The sequence below is a fragment of the Argopecten irradians genome, chromosome 12 (assembly GCF_041381155.1).
Source record: "Argopecten irradians isolate NY chromosome 12, Ai_NY, whole genome shotgun sequence".
Taxonomy (NCBI): domain Eukaryota; kingdom Metazoa; phylum Mollusca; class Bivalvia; order Pectinida; family Pectinidae; genus Argopecten; species Argopecten irradians.
Window position 1 is genome coordinate 11,898,246 of NC_091145.1, and position 22,978 is coordinate 11,921,223.

Below are 22,978 nucleotides of genomic sequence, written 5' to 3' on the forward strand. Positions count from 1 at the left end.
TATGATATCAATCGTTTTAAGATTTCGAGTTGTTTGATATATGCTTGTGTTCTTGCTATCCTTTTATAAGACTTTGTCTATGAACAGTTCTATAGCTAATATATGAACTCTAACAAATATAGTATAGGAGAATACCCGATGACGCACATTAGAATAATGCCTGTTTAATTCAAGGCTATTGATTAAAATATTTGTATTTGAATTATAAAGTATGCAAATTAAACAGATACCAAATATCGGACAACAAAGACTCACAGAATATTAATTTGTTGTCGTTAATGTAATTTACATGGTTAACCAACCTTGTAATGTCATTTTTCATACATCTGTAAACTCAGGCCATGGGTCGAATATAAGCAAGTTGTAGTACATGTATTTACACGTAAAAATAGATTCTAGGAAAACACGAACATTTTCACCGTATCTACACAGTTACTCCTTTTTCATGAAGTACATACTAGAAGGAAGAAGTGTTTTATAAACAAAACATCTCAGGGCTTCTGCTAAAAGGGACACGTGTAATGTAAATAACATTTGGCTTCCATCGGATATACGACACACTATACAGAGAAAATTAGCAGATAAGTATGTATGTGGAAAAAAACCTTGTATTTTGTGTTAGGTTTTGTTTTATGTTATGATAGCAGTATTATAGGTAGCATTTATAGAGCAAAACGAAATAATATGTTCGCTAGCTAAACTACAATATGTTTTAATTGTTTCCATCGACTGTGTTGTCAGTTTCACCCTTATCATGGGATGTTCCTACTGGGTACAGTAAATCACTTTATTTTTGTATATACACTATTTTACCATTTACTAGAATCAGTGCATTCATATACAAATATTTACATTTTCACTGCAGTCCCACTATGTAATCTTACCAAGCGCAGTTACCAGTCATATAGACTATGAATCGATAAATATGACGTCATTATCATTGTCACGTCACAATTGCCGTGCCAGCAATCACGAAAAACGGCTGTTCAAATGTCTGTTCCATCCTTGACGATAACGAATGATTACTTCATTATAGATGCAAAATCCCTTATTATTTCAACATAAAATTGTAACCAACTGTAAATATAAGCATTGAACGTCTTTTAGCTGGCATTCATAGCCAAAATGAATGCCAACTGGACAGAGGCAAATCCAACATGAAGCGCTAGCGCGTCATGCGCTTTTCACGCGAAAAGAAAAAAATATTTTTAGGTTTGCCAGTAGATAAGACATAAGACATAGAATAGTTCAGAATATGCGATTTGGCATTTGTGTTTATTACTGAGTTATCTGTCCTTGCAAGTAGGTATTGATTATTAAAGCGTTGATCGTCTTTATTTGGCATTCATAGCCAATATTTATTGTCACCGCCTTATTCGTTATTAAAAAATGAACAAATAAGTAACAATTACAAAACATTAAAAAGAACCAGATGAAAACATAATTTCACAACCCCAAAAAACTAAATACCTCGACAGATTATTTTTGCGAAGCCGGGTTACATAAAATTTACACGGGCTCCATTTTCATAATACCCTCATAACCTCAACAAAATAAACATCTATTCCTTATAAGTTTTTCAAGTAAATGAATATTATTTTTTCCCGCGGCAGTTGCATATTTTTTATCAAATTACCCATATTTTTTCTCTCCTGTCATCGTCAACGAATTCGATTGAACAGCTGATTGGAATCGAGTCATTCATATGTTCCCGCCAAAAGTGGGGTCATGACCTCACGTTGCTACGCCATCGACTATTTGTTGTGCTCACATTATACACTGATAATGATAATACTAGAAAGCGTGGTTATTGAGTCCATGTCAGTGCAAACTGTAAATATATCTGAATAACGAATTCGGTGCCTGCACCTTATTCGTTATTAAAAAGCGAATAAATAAAATAGAATTACAAAACATAAAAAAAACAGATCAAAACATAATTTCACAATCTCAAGAAACTAAATATCTCGATAAATCGTTCAAAAATTTAAAACCGTAAAACACCTCCTTATATCGTTTTTCGTTATTCCTGCCCAGTTTGAATAACGAATCCGGTGCCAGCATCGAATTCGTTATTCGGTTTTAAGCAGTTCATGTCATACGTATAGTATTATTCATATAAAAAATCCAGTGTATATTACATAAGCAAAATATGTACAAATAGTAATTGGGTCTAACCGTTGTATCACATGTAAAATAATGCAACATCCTATGTATTTTCACTATCGTCAATACGTCAGATAGGATAGATATACTGATTAAATTGGTTATTTGGGGCGATGGCTTTCAACATACTTCTGATTCAAACACTTATGATGTAACAGGTAAGTTATGACAAAAAAAATTGATTGGTTTAAGTCTTATTACGTTTAAGGTAGATCACCATTGCATTAGAACATGGCTGTGATGTCATATATTGTTGTAGTTTGAGATATAGTTAAGACAAAGTATTCTACTATCACTTACTACTGTCCAACAATTACCCTTTCTTGTGGAATAGTCTGTGACTATCAAATACAAATATAGATGGTCAATGTAGATATTTAGCATTTATCATCAATCATTTAAGTTTATATGCGCCTGATTATTTTCCAAATTTTATAATATTTATGATTGTTTATATTGTATATTTCTTATCACTAATTACAGTCATGTGAGCTTTAGAAGTGATGAAATCGCATACAATATTGAAATGTTGATAGATAATATATATAGATACTTTATCTAAATACGTATATTCACTGACCTCACAAACAACAATTTGGTAAGGGTTATTCCCCTTGAAGCTGTTACCAACAGAAATATAATCACTTATATTTTGTCATAGGCTTGAAGTGTTTCACACGCAAAGGAACTTAACAACTAGGGATGCCTTCTGTTGTAATAGCACTATGTATTATTAGCGTTCTCCTAAAATTCAATAGCTTTTGGAAATACTGTAAATGTAATTATTTTGACGCAATCAAGTTTATTGCGCAAATGTGATCAATAATATGTTACCGCAACAACGACTTCATGAACTCCCCATAATGGCTATATACAATAATAAACCGAATATAGAATTAGCAATATCATCTTTTAGCATGGCATGTCTAGCGCAAAAATGGCTAAAGTAAGAGTATCAGTATTATGTGCATTTATGAAGCACTTGTACCTTTCAACTGTTAAAAAACTTCGTCTAAAACCTTTATTACATAAACAATTTAATTAGATCAAATTTCACTTTCAATATTGGCAAAAATCCAACGTAGGTGCATTTGTAATACGTTTGCCTGATTTCTGTTTTAATGCATTCAAAATGTCGTTTGGGGCATTAAACTTGTGTATCGGTTTTAACCAAGTACATCTGAGATATCCTATTTTATCGTTATGTAAATAAGACCTATATAACTTCAGAACACTTTAAGTGTTATTCAAACAGATAAGAGTCCCTATAAAACTGTACCGAATGTTTCATGTCTTGTATCAAAAGCGCTAAATTGAATTTCCTATTTCTTGATAACTGCCTTCCTCCTTCACTTGTCAGAACTATAGACTTGATACTTCACCACTCGGTCTTCGCGGTCTCACCAAATAATGATAGAGAAATACTGGTACATATAAAACCAAGTCGGTGGTAATTCAATTTAATATCCTTATCGTGAGTCTAAATGATTCCCGTTATCATGGTTCGGTGATTGGTTGAATTCTTAAAATAAATCTCGACAACATACTGTAATGAGTTTTAGTCCACCACTAGATGGTTAAACCTTTATTTACATTTTGTTCTGTTGGATTGGTATTGCACGGGTTGTTTAATGTTATTGTACTTTAATCTACTGTTGACATTACCCGTGATCAGACATAAGTGATAGCGATACCATCTTCCTTGTTTACCTCTCTGACTATTCTCTGTCTATGTCTATAAACATAACAACACGTACGCTTTGAAACTATGACAATATAAAAATCCACTTGAATACTTCCTTGATGTGTATGTATGTGTACTTTGTCCTCATATACATGATAAATACAACGTTTACTATATATAACATTCTTTTAAAGTTTTCTTTTTAAAAAATATCGGAATATAATCTAGCATTTAGCGCGATTTTGTCATACTCTTAGCTATTAAGCACAAACATCTTCTTTGAACGAAATTGTTATCCAGCTAATTCTACTAGAGTGCTAACGTATAGGAGCAGATTCATCACAGTTAATAAAATCGTGAATATCATTTCTATCTTTCTGTTTGAATTTGAAATATAACAAATATTGTTTTAAGATAAAATTTTCTTTAATATTCAAAGTGCATATAAATGTCATGGTAACAGAATGACAGATCATCTGTAATATGTTAAAAACACATGTGTTTCACGGAGTCTGACATAAATCAAGCACAAGACAGTTGTATTGATAATGCAAATGTATTTGAAAAAAAATGCAAATAAGATATTTCGTTCGCTACATGGACATTTAGGTATTGCTTGATTTTGCATCATGGAATTAGGTATCGTTTTATTTTGTATTTGAAGATTAAATCAAGCTAATATCAAGCTAATCCTACTTCATAATATTATACCCATATTTTACATGCGTGGAGACACACGTACCCTCTTTTATGCTTCCTGATATATGTGGTGTAAGCAACTTCCTGATATAGCCTGCCAGAATAAGTAAGTTTGATTATTTCTTGTAAAGGTAATCCAAACATATGCTATAATATCCATTGTTATTTATGATGACAATAGAAAGTGCATTCCATATATGTTTAACACTGCTCGTTATGTACCACTGTTGAAACCGGGAGAGTATCTCCTTTGATTCCTCTACTATCATAGATCATGCCTTAGTTTTGTTATTTTTTGTATTGTATTTCAACTTTAAAGAATTGTAGAAATATATGTTCTATTTTTGCATATAGAGGAGAAACCTTTTGCCTGTTCAGTTGTATAGTTTATCAACTTCACACTTCAATATCAAGACTTGAAATAACTGAAAGCAACCATGTAAATGATGCATGGTATATAGAGAATTGATTGAAATAATAAGCTATCATATTATCGATAATGCCATACATTTTGTAGACTTAAAAACAGTTTACTGATATCTTAATTATGTTAAAGATGCATATTCATAGTTTGAAACCTAGATATGTGAACTGAATAAAAGACTTATATATTTATACTGGTGAATTCCTATCCATCATTCATGCATCCAAACTATGATAAAAGAGCGATTACAGATGTATTTAAATTAATTAGGACATGATTGCATTCCTTATACATAAATATTTATACACATACAATGTATACTTTGTCGGGCTACGTAATATTACTTCACTGACCTTTTTGTCTAAAAAACAAACTTTTTTCCATTTATTCTTAGATTTACGTTATAACTCCTATTCTATCCGAGGTCATTGGACATGTTGGCATCTATACATCTATAGCTATTTATAAGTTAGATGAAATAGCGATTGTTAGATTGGCTAATGATTGACAAAACTTTGCAAACCTCAACCATAGTGGTATTCACATAGCATATAAATATATACACAACACTGACGTCAGCACCACTTCCTGGTAAATGTTTCGTGTGAACGAGAAGGGCTTTTAAAGCTATTAACCCACAACGGTTATTTCAGTCCGTGATTTTTCCAAGCCTTTTCCCTGAACATTTACTTTACATTCGACATTTTTCGACGAAGTACTTTCTTCTTTCCGTTGAGTATCAAAAAAAATATTTTGGTGAATGGTATCTTTTAACACCGATGAACTAACAGGTATTCTGAAAAACAGTAATTTCTACAAATAACTAGGTGGTTTCCGGTAGCAAAATTATCATTAACATAGCAACGTTGATATAGTTAATGCGTATCATCAATCCATTTGGAATTATAGTGGGTTGTCATTGCCTATTTTTACCTACATTTTAAAACGAAAATTGTTCATATTCCAATAATTCTTTATACTTAAGTATAAATAATGTATGACCCATATAATTATTGATATTTGCGATAATATGGGTCGCCTTGTGGAAGCCAGCTAAATTCAAGGTAAATAATCCGTTAATTTACATAATGAACGTATTAATATTAATTGAAACCAATTTGATATATGACAGGTTCATCATTATCTGCCACATACTAACTATAAAAATGTATGGTACAAATGTGTTTGTGAACTACTTGTAAACTTTTACTTTATTGAAAGACAAAACACCATACATCTACAAGTATGAGGGAAAATCAAGAAGGAGATTTCAATGAATGAAATATTTATGTAAGAAATGTGAAAAAGATAATATACGCCTACCGTCTATGATAGAATATGTAATGAAATCACTTATACAATATATTACATTTACATCTTATGTATAGTATAACAAAATAACATATTGATATGTAACCATACTAATATAAAGCATAATGTGAATAAAGACATGTCTAAAGAATAGTCAAAAATACAACAAAAATATTAATAAGTTACTGATATTAAATTAGTCAGTACTCAAATATACAAATTTACAAATGAATTAATATACTATACTTTTTATCATTAAAATCATGCAACAAGATTAATTAACTACATATCAAGTTATCAATAAATATCTTACAATCTTATAATCTAATGTCTAAAATAAGTTAATTTTAACCCAATTAAATATCAACAAAACTCAATATATTAATGAAATAAATGAAATCTAAATCAAATCGTTTCTAAATGAAATGCGTATCAATGCTATCTAATTATGCCGAAAACAATCACAAAAAAAGATGGTAATAAAGTTAGTTGTAGAGTTCTATTTCTTAAAAAGTTAAACAGAAGAAACGAACTGTTCACCAAACAATAATATGTAACAATTGTAAAATATATGTGTCGATTCATATTTAATTTCAACATGCTTATCAATACTGTCATTAAATATTACATTTCAAATGGAATAATAAGTACTCTACTAGGTGAATTATCTATTCCGTATCACAGTACACCAAAGATTACTTTTCACATAAGTTTCTACAATATCGAATTTTACTGGTGTTCAGCATTATAATCATAATGATATACATATTTCTACCATTTTAGCATTCAGGCAAAATATCTACCAATGTCAAAAAAGACTAAAAGACGTTACATTTTTTCTAGAATAACGTTTAATTTTTCGCAAATACATCATTTTTAAATTAGCATTTTGGTGTACAAATCGAGGAGTTACATATAGAATAATGAATTTAATAGAATGTTTAATTTGGCTACCACCGATTTCATTTGATATATTTACCATTATAATATTTATATTCTATTGATAGTTACGTATTGCATAATAATCATAGCATTGTTTTCAATAGTCATTCGATGATACATTTAGGTTACACAGATGTTTAGTCCTATATTGATGCTGGTTCAATATGTGGAAAAAATAAAACATTTTTTTTTTTTATAAAATCGTGTTTTGTCATGTATGTGTCTTTAAAACAAGGTTATGGAAGTGTAATATTTTGTTCATCCGTCGGTCAAATCTATCTAGTCTCTGGTAATTTACGAGTGTATTTAAGGGGATTGAAAAGCGCTGTACACATGTGTGATCTAATTATTACTTTCAATGGTCTATAAATAGTTTATATGACTTTCTTCCTGATCAGCCTGATCAGTGGTTACTCTATCCAGTTTGTGTCTATTATTGCAATTGGTATACGCGGAATTAAACATATCGTGACACATAGATATACACATGTATATAGAACGTATATTTCTATAGTACTAATACTAGTAGATGTTAATGCTTTGTTATGACAACCAAACTTCAGTAAATGCGCGGAACCATTTTAAAAACCTACAGGTATGTTTGGTAAGGGACGATTGATATCTACTTTAATAACATTTACCTTAATGTGTTAATGTTACAGTAATTATAATGATAAAAGCATATTGTGGTATCGTAATATGTATTTAAATTCATATACATGAACTGAATAGGTTTTCCGCTCGACCGTATATATATGTACTGTCGATTATATGAACAATATACTTTTAATAGAAAAAGATAAATTTATGATATGAAATAATTATTTTAATGCGAGAATATTTGCTTTGAAGCTTAGAACCTAAAGGTCGGCTATATTGTATTTAAAAGAAAGTATCTTAATGTTAAACACATATCATATGCCATATCATAGTCATTAAAGCCAATTTCACTGTGTTGATATTATTTTAAGACGCAAACAATAATACAGTGTACATTGTTATTTAAATCGTTGTTGATATAGTGATACGCTTAATATACCATGACGAAAATATAACGATAATTGATTTCTTTGTATAAGCTCGTTCACATGTGTTTATTGACGTAATATGTTTACATTAATAATGCAAACCCCCTCTGACGTCATAAGTGTTACTATCACAAAGAAAGGTTATAGGGTGCTTTGCGCCAGGGTAAACACAATTTAACAAAGGTAAGGAAACTCATCTCTAAATTTTTATTTAATTATGGATATATGTTTTATAAAAATTACCATCAAACTTCATTCCTATTGAAAACTGCACATGGATATTTATCAAATACATATAACGAATGTCGTTGATAAGGTACACGTGGCAGACAATAGTTTTACTCCTGCACACAATACACTTGTGTATATATACATGTTATGAATGTTTTGAAAGTATTAAATCAATTAAACAAAAGATATTTGAATCATCACTAATTAATAGATATATAAATTTTGTACATGCACATTGTGTATACCTACAGTTCAAAATTCGTTCTTATCGGTTATGAAAATCAAGATACCTGAATGAAGTTCGTGCCTATGTTTGTTTGATACCCAACATGGTTACTGGTTGCTATCGATTCGTTGATATATGATTTATAAATGGTTTCTTAAAAGCATAATTCGTTAAGTATATTTACTAGTTAATTAGCATGTTTCTGCTACATTATGATGTTTTTTGTCTTTGAAGAATTGATCATTTAAGAACATGTTAACTTATATTGTAGAAACTTGGCACCCGAATATAAATCCCAATGCCTTTTGATGTTAATATGTTGAATATTAATAGATATATCTGTATTGAATTTTCACAATGTCAACAAATCATAACCTAGCTACATAGATTACATTTATAGTTTAATAAAATACAATTTTTCGACCCCACTATGACGTTGTAACGGAACTTGTGGGGAAAATGGTATCCATGATCAGGATATAATAGTTGATTGGCCATTGATGTCCGGGACCTGTGAGTATACGGATATCAGATTAGAAATAGCATATCCTGAATCATATATATAGTTACATTGTGTCACTTAGTGAGGGATCGTAAAGCTTGTAATGTGAGTATGCTGTCGTGTAAATATTGTGTTTTTAAAGACGTTATGGGAAACCATATCGATATTTTTTTTGTGATTAAATTTTGTCTCTAAAATAAGAAATAAGTAAAAATATATAAGTATGTTATGTATGCAAGTCAAGTTTTACAACCTCACTGCTGAATAAATACAATTTGTTATTTAGAGTTTAAATTTAACTTATAACATTGGCAGTTTAGAAAGAATAATACAGAATATCTTGTTTTTGACCTTGAGTTTAAGAATTCAAAGTATATCGGTAGAATGTCCCAATATATACCATCATAAAGGGTGTAGCTATATATGTATATATTGGCATGCTACTACTATCACTAACATTAGGTATTACTTAGTTTGATCTGCCTGTATTTGAGATATTTCAAAAAATGAACCATCAAAATAACGAATAAAAAGTCTATAAAATGAAAAATAACTTTTTGTAATCCATTTTCAAATGTGCATCTAAGAAATTTAGAATTAGCTTCATATATATCATCTAAATCACCCATGCAATTTTTCCTTTTAATTTATCAATACCGTTTTATTATGCAATTTCTAATTAATGAACAAAACTAATAGAATTCAATCGAACATTACAAACATTTGACATTTTATATAAAGATCAATTGTTCTGAAATCACCTATGCATTTTGATTTGTATATTCTACAAATAACAAGTTCTACAAAAAGGCAAATGTAAAACAGAATAATAATCTACAGAAATCATGTTCCTTTCAGATTTACTTAAACAAAATGTATTTTACTTTTATATGATATAACTATTATAAAACAGTGATAAGTTTTATAAATTTATAAAGGAATATATATATTGATAACAATAAAAGTAAGTTATACTATGTCAAAACATTGAGCAAGTGTTTACACTTTACATTATTGATTAAGATATAACAATGATGGCCATAGAGCTTCAAACGCCATATATGCATACATACAATGTATGTGTACATGTAAATAGGTCGCAACCAATACCAAATAGTTTTCTAAACACACAAAGAAAATATATTTCGCAATCGATACCTATTACAAATAAATAAACTTTTCAGATTGAATTATATATTGATTAGATTATTGACTTACTAACAGCAAATAAAACATTTGATATTTCCCATTTTGTCTAGGAACACTAATTACTAAGTAGAACCTACCTGCTTCAGGTGATATCTTGTAAATAAATCCCAAACATCCAATGCTGGAGTAAGTCTAATGGCTGACTGAGCTAAAACTAAAATAGTAACAGGTGTTTTCCGTACACGTGACGTCATTTGCTGGTATATACATGAATACACGGTTACCCGCCGTTTGTCTCAATAACTACGAAAAAACAATTAACATTCTACTTTATATCTTTAGAACACTTCATTACAACTTACCCCATTCAAATTAGTTATTGTCAATTAGAGTCACTTCCTTCGAAATTTGAACAAGAAATGCACTTTCATTAAAAATAATCTTATACATGTATGCGTTGTATTCTTAAAATATGTGCACCCACACATAGCATAATAGTTGACCTACATTTGCGGCCGCAAGACGAAGTGAAACATACGCCTACTCGGTAAAGTATGAATCATTCGCATGTATGCATATAGGTCGTCAGTTGTCAAAACAGTGAATCATAACTAAAAATTGTTATAGGTGTTTACCAACATAAGGTGCAAATCTGTTATCATTTGTAACGTTAATATACAGGTAACGTTCATGCCAACCAGTATCATTGGATAAGCTGTCCGAATACTCCTGGTTTAAACTTGCAAACTGGAGCGAAATTCAGTTTTTAGGTCACTGCATATTTTGAAATTTACATTGATTGCAGAACATAGTAATGTGTGCTATCAATTTTGTTTGTGTATAACATCGTTTAGGGTGCATTTGATTCGCAAATTGAATTTGACATTGATCGAGACATTTGGTGTTTTCTTACTTTGCCCAAGAAACCAGGAAGGTAAATGATTATGTAAATTTCCATTTGTAGGTCAAAGCATACTAATTGTAACATACCTTACGTGGACCCATATACATTTAGCAAACATTAAGTGTAGTTTTATGTACATAATGTAGATTTGCATACAAATAACTGTAATGAAAACAGATTTTGATTTAATCTACTGAAAGTATGCATATACAAAAAGCAACCATGACATGCGCACAATATCGATTGAAACTTAAACAACGCAGTTAAATTTAAGTATTTCTCAAGGTCGATGATTGTGGTTGGTTATGTTAACGATATCAGGTGACATTACCTGGAAGGAATTCAAAATTTAGGACATATGCCAACTTGTCCAATCACTAAACAATTCTACACTGACCTCCAAATATTCTGTTACATATGTTAAAACTTACCGACAATTTATCTCCGAGAAAACTCTCGAAAAAGCACTTAATGAGAAAGAGAAGATAAATAAATTAATAAATGATATATACTGGTGCTTGTATTAACAAGGTTTACATATTTCTATATTTTATTAATATTTGTAAACATGCATGTGTAACAGAACTTTTAGAGGGCAGTGTATATACATGTAAATTATTATATATACGACCAGCAAGATATTGCATTGGGCTTATTCCAATACCTGACGGTTTTATGTTGGGGAAAAAACATTGTGAATGTGTTCACAACCACATATGCTTTCCACATACATTTGTGAATTCTTCGGACTGGAATATACTGTGTTCTGTTCGACCACAATAACATTAAGACGAAGATATTTCATCAGTTAAATAGTGTTACCGCATTATAAATACCCTAGTAACTTCAAGGCATAAAAGAAAAAAAAAACATTGATATAGAAATTTCTATCTATACTAGTTGGGCGACACCTGAAGGAGTGTCGCGGATGAAATGAAGAGAATGTTGTTATTCTTAAAAGGGACCAATTTCATTAGGTTATGGAAAATATACCAGAGTTTGAAGTTTATATCAGGATTTTAGTCTATTTCACCCGTGTGACCTTGAATAAAGGTCAAGGTTATTTATTTTAAAAAAAAACCTTGGTAGTTCATTATATAATATATACTAGCAGTATGAAAGATACATTTTAATTGATTTTCTATAAAAACACCAACAAAGGAAGGTAATAAAAAAATGAAAAAAAAATCTTTTCAGCTACACCCACAATACTCCATGGGTTACTAGACGTAATATCCACCCCTTGACTATCTCATAGTAAAATTGGAACCACTTAACCACAATTACCACCACAAACCATGTGCTCCTGTATAATCCCGTTCCTGTATGTTCTCTGATAACACTTATTTCTGGTATTTCGTTTTCATTTGAACTTAAATTATCTTAAACAGTGACAGGTTATTGAAATGTTGAAATTTGCAGTATTTATTTAGTGAATTCAGTCATAGTCTTTCGCTTTCAATATCCCCATTCGTTATGTGCCACTTGTCGAGATTACATAATGTGCCATGCACAATAAATAGAAATAGGACAAACATGTCAAAGAGCCGCTACCTTTCCGCAACAAAAAAAAGTTTCTTAAAAGCAAAACAATGCCATAAGAGAATGTATATTGATGGTCTAAGATGAGGTCACAACACCGAACAAAAGGTTCCCTGTGTAATATAAGATTTCATTTAGAAAATTGATATTTGATTTGTTTTGAAATTAAATTGTTAAAATATTGATGACAATTTTAGTATTAACGGTAAGCTAATAACTTTTGCGACTCTACAAAATTATCAATATCGTTTTACATTCCCATTTAAAAATCAAAAGCCATTTAAGAAAGTTAATTAGCATTTAAATAGGTAGCATAATAAAACAAAGGAAAAAAGGGTAACATTGCGTTTTGTCTGTCAGATTAAACATGTACATTGTACATGTATTTCAAATTGTAAAGTATAGTCTGGTAAAACTTTCTTAACATGGCGAATGAAAGTAATTACATGTACCAAGGGAAACTTAATATCATTGTCTAATTGACCGATGAATGCCGTCATAAATAAGCACTTTAAGTAGCTATAAATAGGTATAAAATATTTTAAACTCAAATCCATGTAAACACCATGTACAAGTACAATACTTTACAAAAATAGATTGGCCATACCTAGTATACTTACCCACGTGTATTTCCCACAAGTTTTCCACAAGCACAGTATACCCATTGTGTCTCATCCAAGTGATAAACTCTAGCATCCAAAATCAGTAGAAGATATAATACCTATTTCGTTTGCCTTCAGATTCAGACAAGATACTTTGAAAGTATTATTGCGGACCAAACGTAGACTGTCGTGGCCATCGATTCGTCAGTGCTATTTATGTATCTGGTAGAGTGACATCGACGTTAAAAATAACTTCTGTCAACTTCAGCGAATTTCATGTGTATCAACATTATAAAATGACTATGCAGTCGCTATGCACTACCACCGATCGATATAGGAGATTGTTATTATTGTTTTATTTGATAATTAAAGATAATTGTCTCGGCATGTAACAAGAACAAATAATGTGAATAAATAAATTGTCGATGTCGTATATATGAGCTCTATGTTGTCAACATATAAAACTTACACATTTGCACAGAGATTAAGGGTAAGCCTAGTTGCTCAGGTAAAAAGGACGTTCTCACCTTGACCGACAACAATCACTATAAAAATATAGGTCAAATTAAGATCAAGTCACGTCCAGTATAATGAAATAATTTAAGACTTAATTAGTTTTGCTTATCCAATCAAAATTAACAATGTTGTTTTTATGACGTCAATTATGATAGGCTAAATCAAAGCTAAGATACTTTGCAGTTTGAGACTTATAAATAAGGATTTTTCATCGATTTGGAGCAGGCTAGCTATACAAAATGCCAACTGGCTAATTGGTTGGCGACAATTAATATAATCACGAGAAGGTGACATTAAAAATGGTAATGAATGCTATAGTTGATTAATATATTATGGCAACATGTATGTGCGTTTACCTTTTTCATTAGTCAAATTTTACTAAACTTAAGGCAGATTATGTTTGTTTAATCAATTTCTTAGAATTCATTTTGTATTTATAGCATGCTGCTTACCAGGAATTATATCACAAAGCCTCGTTATCGTATCATACTAAAAAAAGTACCTCTGATGTTAAACATTATCCTCGTAAAGGTATGACTAAAACCAAAATAAAAATAAAATGGTAATTTTGGTTAATAACGATGATGATAGGTTGATATAAATCATATATACAAACAATTATATGTTTATCTAGCATTACACGATCATCAAATTTGATAGGTAATAAGTTAAAACTAGACATAGGGAATTTAGTAATACCGGGAATACGTCAATAAATTTGCATGTAAGGTCCAAAGTCCACTCGTGGAAGTCCCTAAACTGTCAATTTCTGAGGAAATCGGTGATAACAAATACATATATTATACAGTAGATTTGATGAGAGTGCAATAAAGGACGACTTGACTACATATTAGCAGTTTTACTGACACTTCAGTATTCAATCATGCCTGAGGTTTGTACCAATACGCGAAATACAAATTATGATACCATTCATATCCTTTAATTTGATTTGAGACAGTTTGCATTGAGAGTTTTTTTGGTTGGAATAGACTGAGCTCTATTTTTCAATGTCAGTATGTGTTTCATCTCTGAAGTGATTCATGTCATGATTTTGTTCAGAAACCTTACCACCTATATAACTTTGTCTAGTCTACTTAATTCCAGTTTCATAATTTCCTCTTTAGCTTAAGAAAATTCATTTATTTTAAAATTCCACATTTGAAGGAATTAGTAAACACCTTAAGTTGAGGAACTTCACTAAAGTTCTGTAATGCTTTCCTATGTACAATTTTAAGTTATAGGAAATGTTGGTGTAAAATTGGTTCAATTATGATTCGCATTTGGTAACGAAGTCCTCCGGATAGCGTTAATGTCGGTCACGTGACGATTGTTACAAAAATAATGAATACTGGTATGGGATATTGTGACGTAATAATATTTAACGTACATGACGTCATAAATATTATTACGTCATAATATACAATATCACGTCACTATTTGGCGTACATTAACGACAATAACGAAGCTGTAAACCAAATTAAAAATCACTTCAACAGATGTTCAGAAAATATATTAGGAATATCACCAAACTATCAAGAGAAACAAGTGTTTGGGAAGAGTGAGCGTCATCTACTGCTACACGCCTTCATAAAAGATAATAATTTCAATCTTTGTAATGATATCAATATATACAAAATTCACCTATAATACAAATCAAGGCCAAATCTGCATTACGTCAATGTCACATCTGATAATTGGCTAGCAACGGAACTGAGAGGCAAAAGGAAACTCTAGTCAGGATATCTATCATAAAACTTCTCTCCAATCTTCTTTTAAGATTAAACCTCGTTTGATGATACAATGTTACACATTTAGCTCGTATGAAATATACACGCCTTCATAAACGATAATAATTTCAATCTTTGTAATGATATCAATGTATACAATTTTTTTTTTTTTTTTGCGGGGAGTGTGTTATTATCATTATTTTATTATTACTATTATTTATTTTTATTTTATTAAAGATAAGACTTTCATGTGAGGTATAATTCGTTCAGATATTTCAATAGTTATCCAAACATTAAAAATCCGTATCAGTATTGATGGTCACCCGCGTTAAAAGAATATTGCAGAAGAATATATGTCAAATATGATATAAGCTTGTCTTCCGCCGGCTTGGGAATTATAAAATCATATCCGTGGCATTATGTTAAATCTATAAAAGCACCTTTAAGTTTAAGGAAATCTTAAGATAAAGCACGTTTCATAACATTTTGATAAGCTATCAAGGTCAACTATTATGCGTTATCGATTTTATGAGCCCTAAAAAGATAAGACAGAGATAATTGATATAAACACGAGTGTAGCAATCGTTTTTTTGTGATTTTTTTCTTGGAAAGACTTTTTCGGTCTTCAAATACGATCTCTAGTTGATCTTATCATACATTTTTTTTATTGTTCCTAACAATTCATATTTTGAATTTTTTTTCTTGGAAATACTTTTTCATTGTTCAAATACGATCTGTAGCTGATCTCTGTTTCTACTTTATAAGGCAGACACAATGTAATTGACATTTTTTCTTTTTTTTTTCTTCGAAAGACAAACTCTCTATACACTTTGCTTTTGTTATGTCTTTGTATCACCTGTCATTGGTGAACAACCATGGATGGTAAAAGAATATTTGTAAAGCACGTGTTTATCGTTTGGCGTCATTTTTCTTCGAGGTTATTCATACGAGATCGCACCAAAGTACAATTAGACAAGTCTGAGTGAAATAATTGTATGTTGACGGTAGCAGAAGATCATTTTGAATGAAGTGGACTCTCTTCTATGCTTAAGTTAACGATGTGTAAATAGGGTTTTTTCAATTGTTGTGATCTCGTATAAAACAGGAAATAATAGTAATATACTTTTGTATATCTATCTATCTATCCTAACAGAGAGATTTTTTCCAGTAATAAGGTTGTCTTCCTATGCTACGACAAGCATTTAAAGGAAATAACAAGCTCTGTGCCATTTTAGCTTCAAATATCAAATAAAAGTGTGCTTAAACCTTTTTTCATCAACTTATAAAGATTTGGCGTAACTTTCAAAAACGATCGACTCAATTTTTTCCCGCTACAACGAAAGTTCTGTTTTTGTATTACCATATATACAGTGTAACCCTCGTTATCTACACTTATAGATAGACAAACTAAAGATATGAGATGATAATCTAGATCTAATTTTGGATTTTTATGTTGCAGGTTGTCGTTTCTACTGGACTTTAGACACGCGAGTGCGCTGCTATATAGGGCCTATACTTTTGAGGGGAATTCCAAAAACATAAACCGGGCGATAGTGACTTGTCCGACTCCAAGTTTTACAAGTCATATCCACGGCACCAGATCAATATAGGTAAACATACTAAGCTACAAAATTAAAATAGAATGAATATTACAAATTATCATTCATATGCGCAACAGCTGTTGTCAAAGCTATATACATATACTGGAATACATGAGGGCTATAATTCCATAACAGTGGAGTAGGAAGATGAAACGTCATGGGGGGGCAAAGGTCCTCAATATTTTGTAAAACCAACCCCCCGCCACACCTACAGGAGGAGATTAATTAAACTCCCAACCATATAATATATGCTTTATGTTCATTTTTCATATATCACTTAATTTAATCCTTGTACACATCAGAATTTGGTGTTAGGGGGGTCCGGGGTCTTCCCGGGAAAAAATTACGATATAGAATGGCTGAGATGAGTTTTACGATGCATTTTCATGAATTTGCGAGCGCCCAAAGGCGTGAGAATTTGGTGTTAGGGGGGTCCGGGGGTCTCCCCCGGGAAAAAATTACGATTAAGAATGGCTGAGATGAGTTTTTACGATGCATTTCGATGAATTTGCGAGCTCCCAAAGGCGTGAGAATTTTGTGTTAAGGGGGTCCGGGGGTCTCCCCCGGGAAAAAAATTACGATTTAGAATGGCTTAGATGATTTTTACGATGCATTTTGATGAATTTGCGAGCGCCCAAAGGCGCGAGATTTTGGTGTTCGTGGGGTCCAGGGGTCTCCCCCGGGGAAAAAATTACGATTTAGAATGGCTGAGATGAGTTTTACGATAAAGTTTAATGATTATAAAGCGTTCTTAACATGGTAATTTTTCCATTTAAAGCTACCTGCATTTAGAAATGATAATTGTGTCGTCATAACATTATGCAACCCTATTCGATCTGAATATACCGGCTTCACACCATCGGCACATTTTTGTGTAACATAAAAAAATGAATTAATTGTCTCGCTAAGACATATAAACAAATTGATCTTTTAAGAGACATTTTTTTTTAATAGCACATAGAATCCCTTGATGGACATTTTTAGTCTAGTTTGTGTGTATTAAATTTTTACAATTTAAGGTTTGACATTATGTGCTTGAACGTTTTAGAAAATGCGCCGCGGAGCGGAAAATTTTCTAGAATGAAGTACGAAAAATGTGTAGGAGGACCCTTTTTTTCTTTCAAATAAACATTTTTAGAAAATTTCAGTCGGCGAAAATGGGGGGGGCAAAAAGACATGTTTGCCCCCCCCGTCCTGGGGAACGGGGGGGCAGTTGCCCCCCCTGCCCCCCCCCCCCCCCCCGCTTCCTACGCCCCTGCATAATGACGTAACAAAATATACGCGTTCGTCTATGTTAAACGACTAACAAGCGTTATAGCGAATGTGTAGTTTGACGATGCACAGACAAAAAGAAAACCCAAAACAAAAACAAAACTCTACAAAGTGTTTTGGTGCATTGGAAATCAACGCGGTACTGTGCAAAACTGATTCTTTACGTACCAAATGTCGGTTTTTATATCAAATTTGCAATCATTTTATCTTAAAAACTATTTTCCTTATAATTACGTCGATTGTTTTCATCATTCTGCTTGTTAGATGAAACCTTATCGTTTGCAGCGCGCATTTTCGAATGGGTAGAGGTACATGTAAAAGATGTCGGATGTCTTCGTTGTAACTTGTAACATTATATAGTAGGCCTATCTAATGTTTACAAATGCAACCTTTCAATAAAAATAAATTCAAAATACCAGATCTACAATGTATGTATGTAGTGGTGCCTCTACTAGCTCAACATGCAACTGGACGCGCAACTCTTCGCGATCGATTTAAGAAATCCGAGATTTTCCGATGCATTTCGTTTCGCTTATTTCTAATTTCGGAAATTATAAAAATGCTGGTTTGTTGATGTTTAGCAGTGCACTGCATCACATTGTTTACTGATGCTTTGACGTACGAGTGATATTTAGCATGGGGAATATTGTGCACATTATATAATTCCTATTTGTGAACGATACATGATGAGAATAGGTATGTATTGCCTAGCCAGAAACCTCTATATATCGTCTGTATACGCTGAACGTTAGCATACAGGTTCACTTAGGTCAATATGCAGGTAAGTGACCAACACTTAACTGTTAGGGGGTGGATTATAATTTATATAGGCCCCCTATATGATACATGAAATACTGGGACTTAGGATGTGACACGATATGAACGCTCTTTCATATTTGAGTCTGGAATTCACGGTGAGGTGAGCAGTAATAACATAATATAGGCATGACATGGGCTAAAGGCCAAATGACCCATATGATCTCGCTGCAATCGTGACTCAAGACTGTCTATTTCTGAAAGTAACTGCGCAAAAAATTGTGGTGATGTTACAAGTGGGCCCAATTATGATTACAATAATAGGGCCTACAGTATAAGTAAGCTTATGATTGTAATTACCATACAAAGAATAATATGATTACATTAATATGTACATAAATATATAATGCAGGGACTTTAAAATTGCACATGCTCTATAGATGTAAAAGGAAGTGAATGCAGTGTGGGAATTTCCAGAATTAAAGTAAAATAGCACAAATCTTTAGGGTTATTTGGAACTACGTGGATATACGTACATGTATATACATGAAAGTATCTTAAATGTGGAACCAACATGTATTTGATGTTTGCAATTGGATGTACACAATGTATGCAGGCTCCAAAAATACTATTTCAAAGGATGCATGCAAATGAGTGATTTAATTCTGTAAGCCTTAACTTGAGCTTTATCACAAAAAAGAATTGATGAAACATTTCTGTTTCTTTTACAGTTATAGATATGCTGTGGTGCTGATAGCTTGAATGTCTAAGTACAGAAAGAGAGTCAACGAACATTCAATGACAAATTCTTTGTGTAAAGACCACCACCGAATAAACAAGAAAAAACAGCTCTTTATGGAAACATACAACGACAAGTTAGCTGAACAACTGATTCAACGACAAAAAGACTACCAGTATACTTTCTGTGTATAACAAGTTTTCATCACAACATATTGTAAATAAAATACAGTAAGTGTAACTTTGTGATTTCTATATTGTATTTTCTCAGTTATTTAACTGTACAGGTAATAATGATCATAGTGAAAAATCTGTCAAATTAGTTATTCTTTTTAAATATTGTTGCGGATAAAAAGAAACGATGGACTTTTAATTCAGCTATTAACTTTCACATGAACAACTAAATGATTTTCTTCATATAATGCTATCAAAGACAAAATTTAATAAATGTGTCCTGGTTTCATAAACATTATCGCAATAATATGACCTATAAAAATGAAAAGGGGGCATAACTCTTAAAGATAAAATTTTCTCTTATATCTATAATATACAGAATTTATATGACTTGTGTATTTGGCAAGTTATTTATTTCTTAAAAACCCTTAAAATCGTTTTAGGTATATTATTTAGATAGTATATACTCTACTGTAATATGGCCAAAGATTTTAGAAAAGTAGTTATCAAATTCTATTATCAAGGGAAGTAACTCTCACAAAGTTGGCTATTTTCCTAATAAGTTGCACAACTATTGCAATCCGATAAAATGTGTACATTTAGAATTGCCTAGTGGACAAAAATAATGGACTTCAGGTTTGATGGTCGATGTATAGTATGAAGTATTTTTAAGTTCCATTTAGAAGTGTTTCTTTTGAAGTTCAAACATCACATGCTATTGCATTGAATGCTGTCATATTATGTATATATATTAATCTATGATTTAATCGTTTATATTAACCTCTTTTGACAATACTCATGAAACGGTTTTAAGTATTTTTATCATTGATGTAAATTGAGCCTTATAACATTAATGGAATTTCCTCGATTACCATTCTAAGTATATATTTTACCAGAGATCTAGATAAAATATACTTTTAATTATTTGACAATAGTTTTTAAGTCACCGATTTTACCAATTCAAAAAAAAATTAAGCTGTTTTTTTTTTTTAATTTTCTTTGACAGGATTTTATCATCACATATTCATCAACAATTACCTGTTAGCTTCGCCAAATATAGTCGTTCACCATGGCACAAAGTAACACAAGAGGATCAAAGCACTATATGTGGGATGTTACAAAGATGCTTGGTCAAGGTGCTACAAGTAAAGTCTATCGTGGCAGAAACCGGGTAGGTATCACTGTAAAATGTATTGTTTCACAAGTATCAATTTGATTATCCCTTCATTTATATAATTTGTTGTGTATAGTTACATGTAAAACTGTCGCAGTTTACCTCAATCCTAGACAGGTTAATTTGTCCTCAAACATTTGTATACGGTTATGTATATAATTACTATTGATTATGTCCATAGGTATCATTAGATTTTTTTCCCCATTTAATTGTATTAAGTATATCAATAAGTAAAGCAGAATGCAAATTTATTAAAATATCTCCCATTTGAAATGTTTATATGTGGAAGAGTTGTCTCCCCTTTCTTGATTAGTGAGAGTTTTAAATGCTCATACATTGTTTTATACAGGATTTTCTCAAAACAAACACGATTTTGTTTATAAGATTCCTAATAATGTTGAAAGGGTGTTACCAATAACAGCCTTCAGTCTCTGTTAGTTCACTTATTCACCAACTTCTCTCATTTGCCAGGGTGTTTCTCCTCTGGAGGAATTGTACACATCTCCCTCTAATCATTGTCACCAGTGAGAGTGACCTCCCTTTAGGTATTTTTACAGCTGGGGATTTCCATGTACACATACTTTTGTAGATCACAGGGGAGGAGGTGGCTGTCAAGGTGTTCACCTCGGCCGCGGCCCTACGGCCCTTCGAGGTACAGATGAGGGAATATTCACTCATGAAGAAGATGGATCATATCAATATAGTCAAGATGCAGGATTTAGAACAAGAGGTAGGTTGTTACTATTAATCAAACCTGCTATAAATTTAATTAAGAACATTCAATATATATATAATGGACACCTATCTATTAAGGACAAACTATATCAACCTTGTGGTGTGATTTACTATATAAATGACCTCTGTATTAAGAATTCCTGTTTATAAAGACAATTTTGCTATGTCCCTTTGGGTCCTTTATAGACCAGTTTGTCTGTTTTAAGTTTTAAGAAGTAATTCATATTATTGCTGCTAAGTTTAGATCACATATTACCATCTTACATTATAATGGCTATATCCATGGTAGGAGTGATTTAAATATTTGATTGATTACTGCTATCAAACATCATAATTCTGTAAAGGTGTTCACATTGATTGTACAGACAACATTTAAATCCAGTTTATGTCGCAAGTGATAAATGAATTTTACAAAAAATAAATCAGTAGGTAATGATATTTAGTTTTGAAGTATTTTGTAAGAAAATCAAATCCTTCAACATGTTAAGAAAACCTACTATTAGGCCATGTGTTCAACCATTTATTGACTTATACCCATTTTCTCAATACAATTTGATGAAGTGAAATGACGTGAACTATTCTGATGATATCAGACTATTTTACTTTACAGACTGGAACGGGTAATAAAGTGATAATAATGGAGCTATCCACATGTGGAAGTTTGTATAACATGTTGGATGATCCTAAAAATGCTTACGGACTGGAGGAGACAGAGTTTCTACTGGTTCTGAATCATGTGGGTAGGTATATAAAAAATTGGTATGACGATAACAATAGTAAGTTAATAAAGGTATATTCCAGTATGTTTATTGTTATTCAAGTCAGGACGTTCCATGATTTTAATTAGTATTCAATGTGTGACTAGAGGAAATAAA

The 22,978-nt window shown here is 31.5% G+C and overlaps 1 protein-coding gene across 6 annotated transcripts in view; it reads left to right on the forward strand.

The window, feature by feature from the left end:
• The window catches only part of LOC138336522 (serine/threonine-protein kinase TBK1-like), a 63,284-nt gene that overhangs the window by 27,836 nt on the left and 12,470 nt on the right, over window positions 1-22,978 (forward strand). For 4 of the 6 annotated variants that reach the window (XM_069286032.1, XM_069286034.1, XM_069286031.1 and 1 more), the window contains 5 exons: window positions 17,113-17,263; window positions 20,014-20,251; window positions 21,201-21,365; window positions 21,958-22,098; window positions 22,714-22,843. In XM_069286032.1, the coding sequence (XP_069142133.1) occupies window positions 21,264-21,365; window positions 21,958-22,098; window positions 22,714-22,843 (373 nt within the window). In that variant the 5' untranslated portion in view covers window positions 17,113-17,263; window positions 20,014-20,251; window positions 21,201-21,263. Of the gene's footprint in view, window positions 1-17,112; window positions 17,264-19,079; window positions 19,223-19,284; window positions 19,308-20,013; window positions 20,252-21,200; window positions 21,366-21,957; window positions 22,099-22,713; window positions 22,844-22,978 lie in introns of those variants that run through there. The other 2 variants (XM_069286035.1, XM_069286036.1) reach the window with 2 other exon arrangements.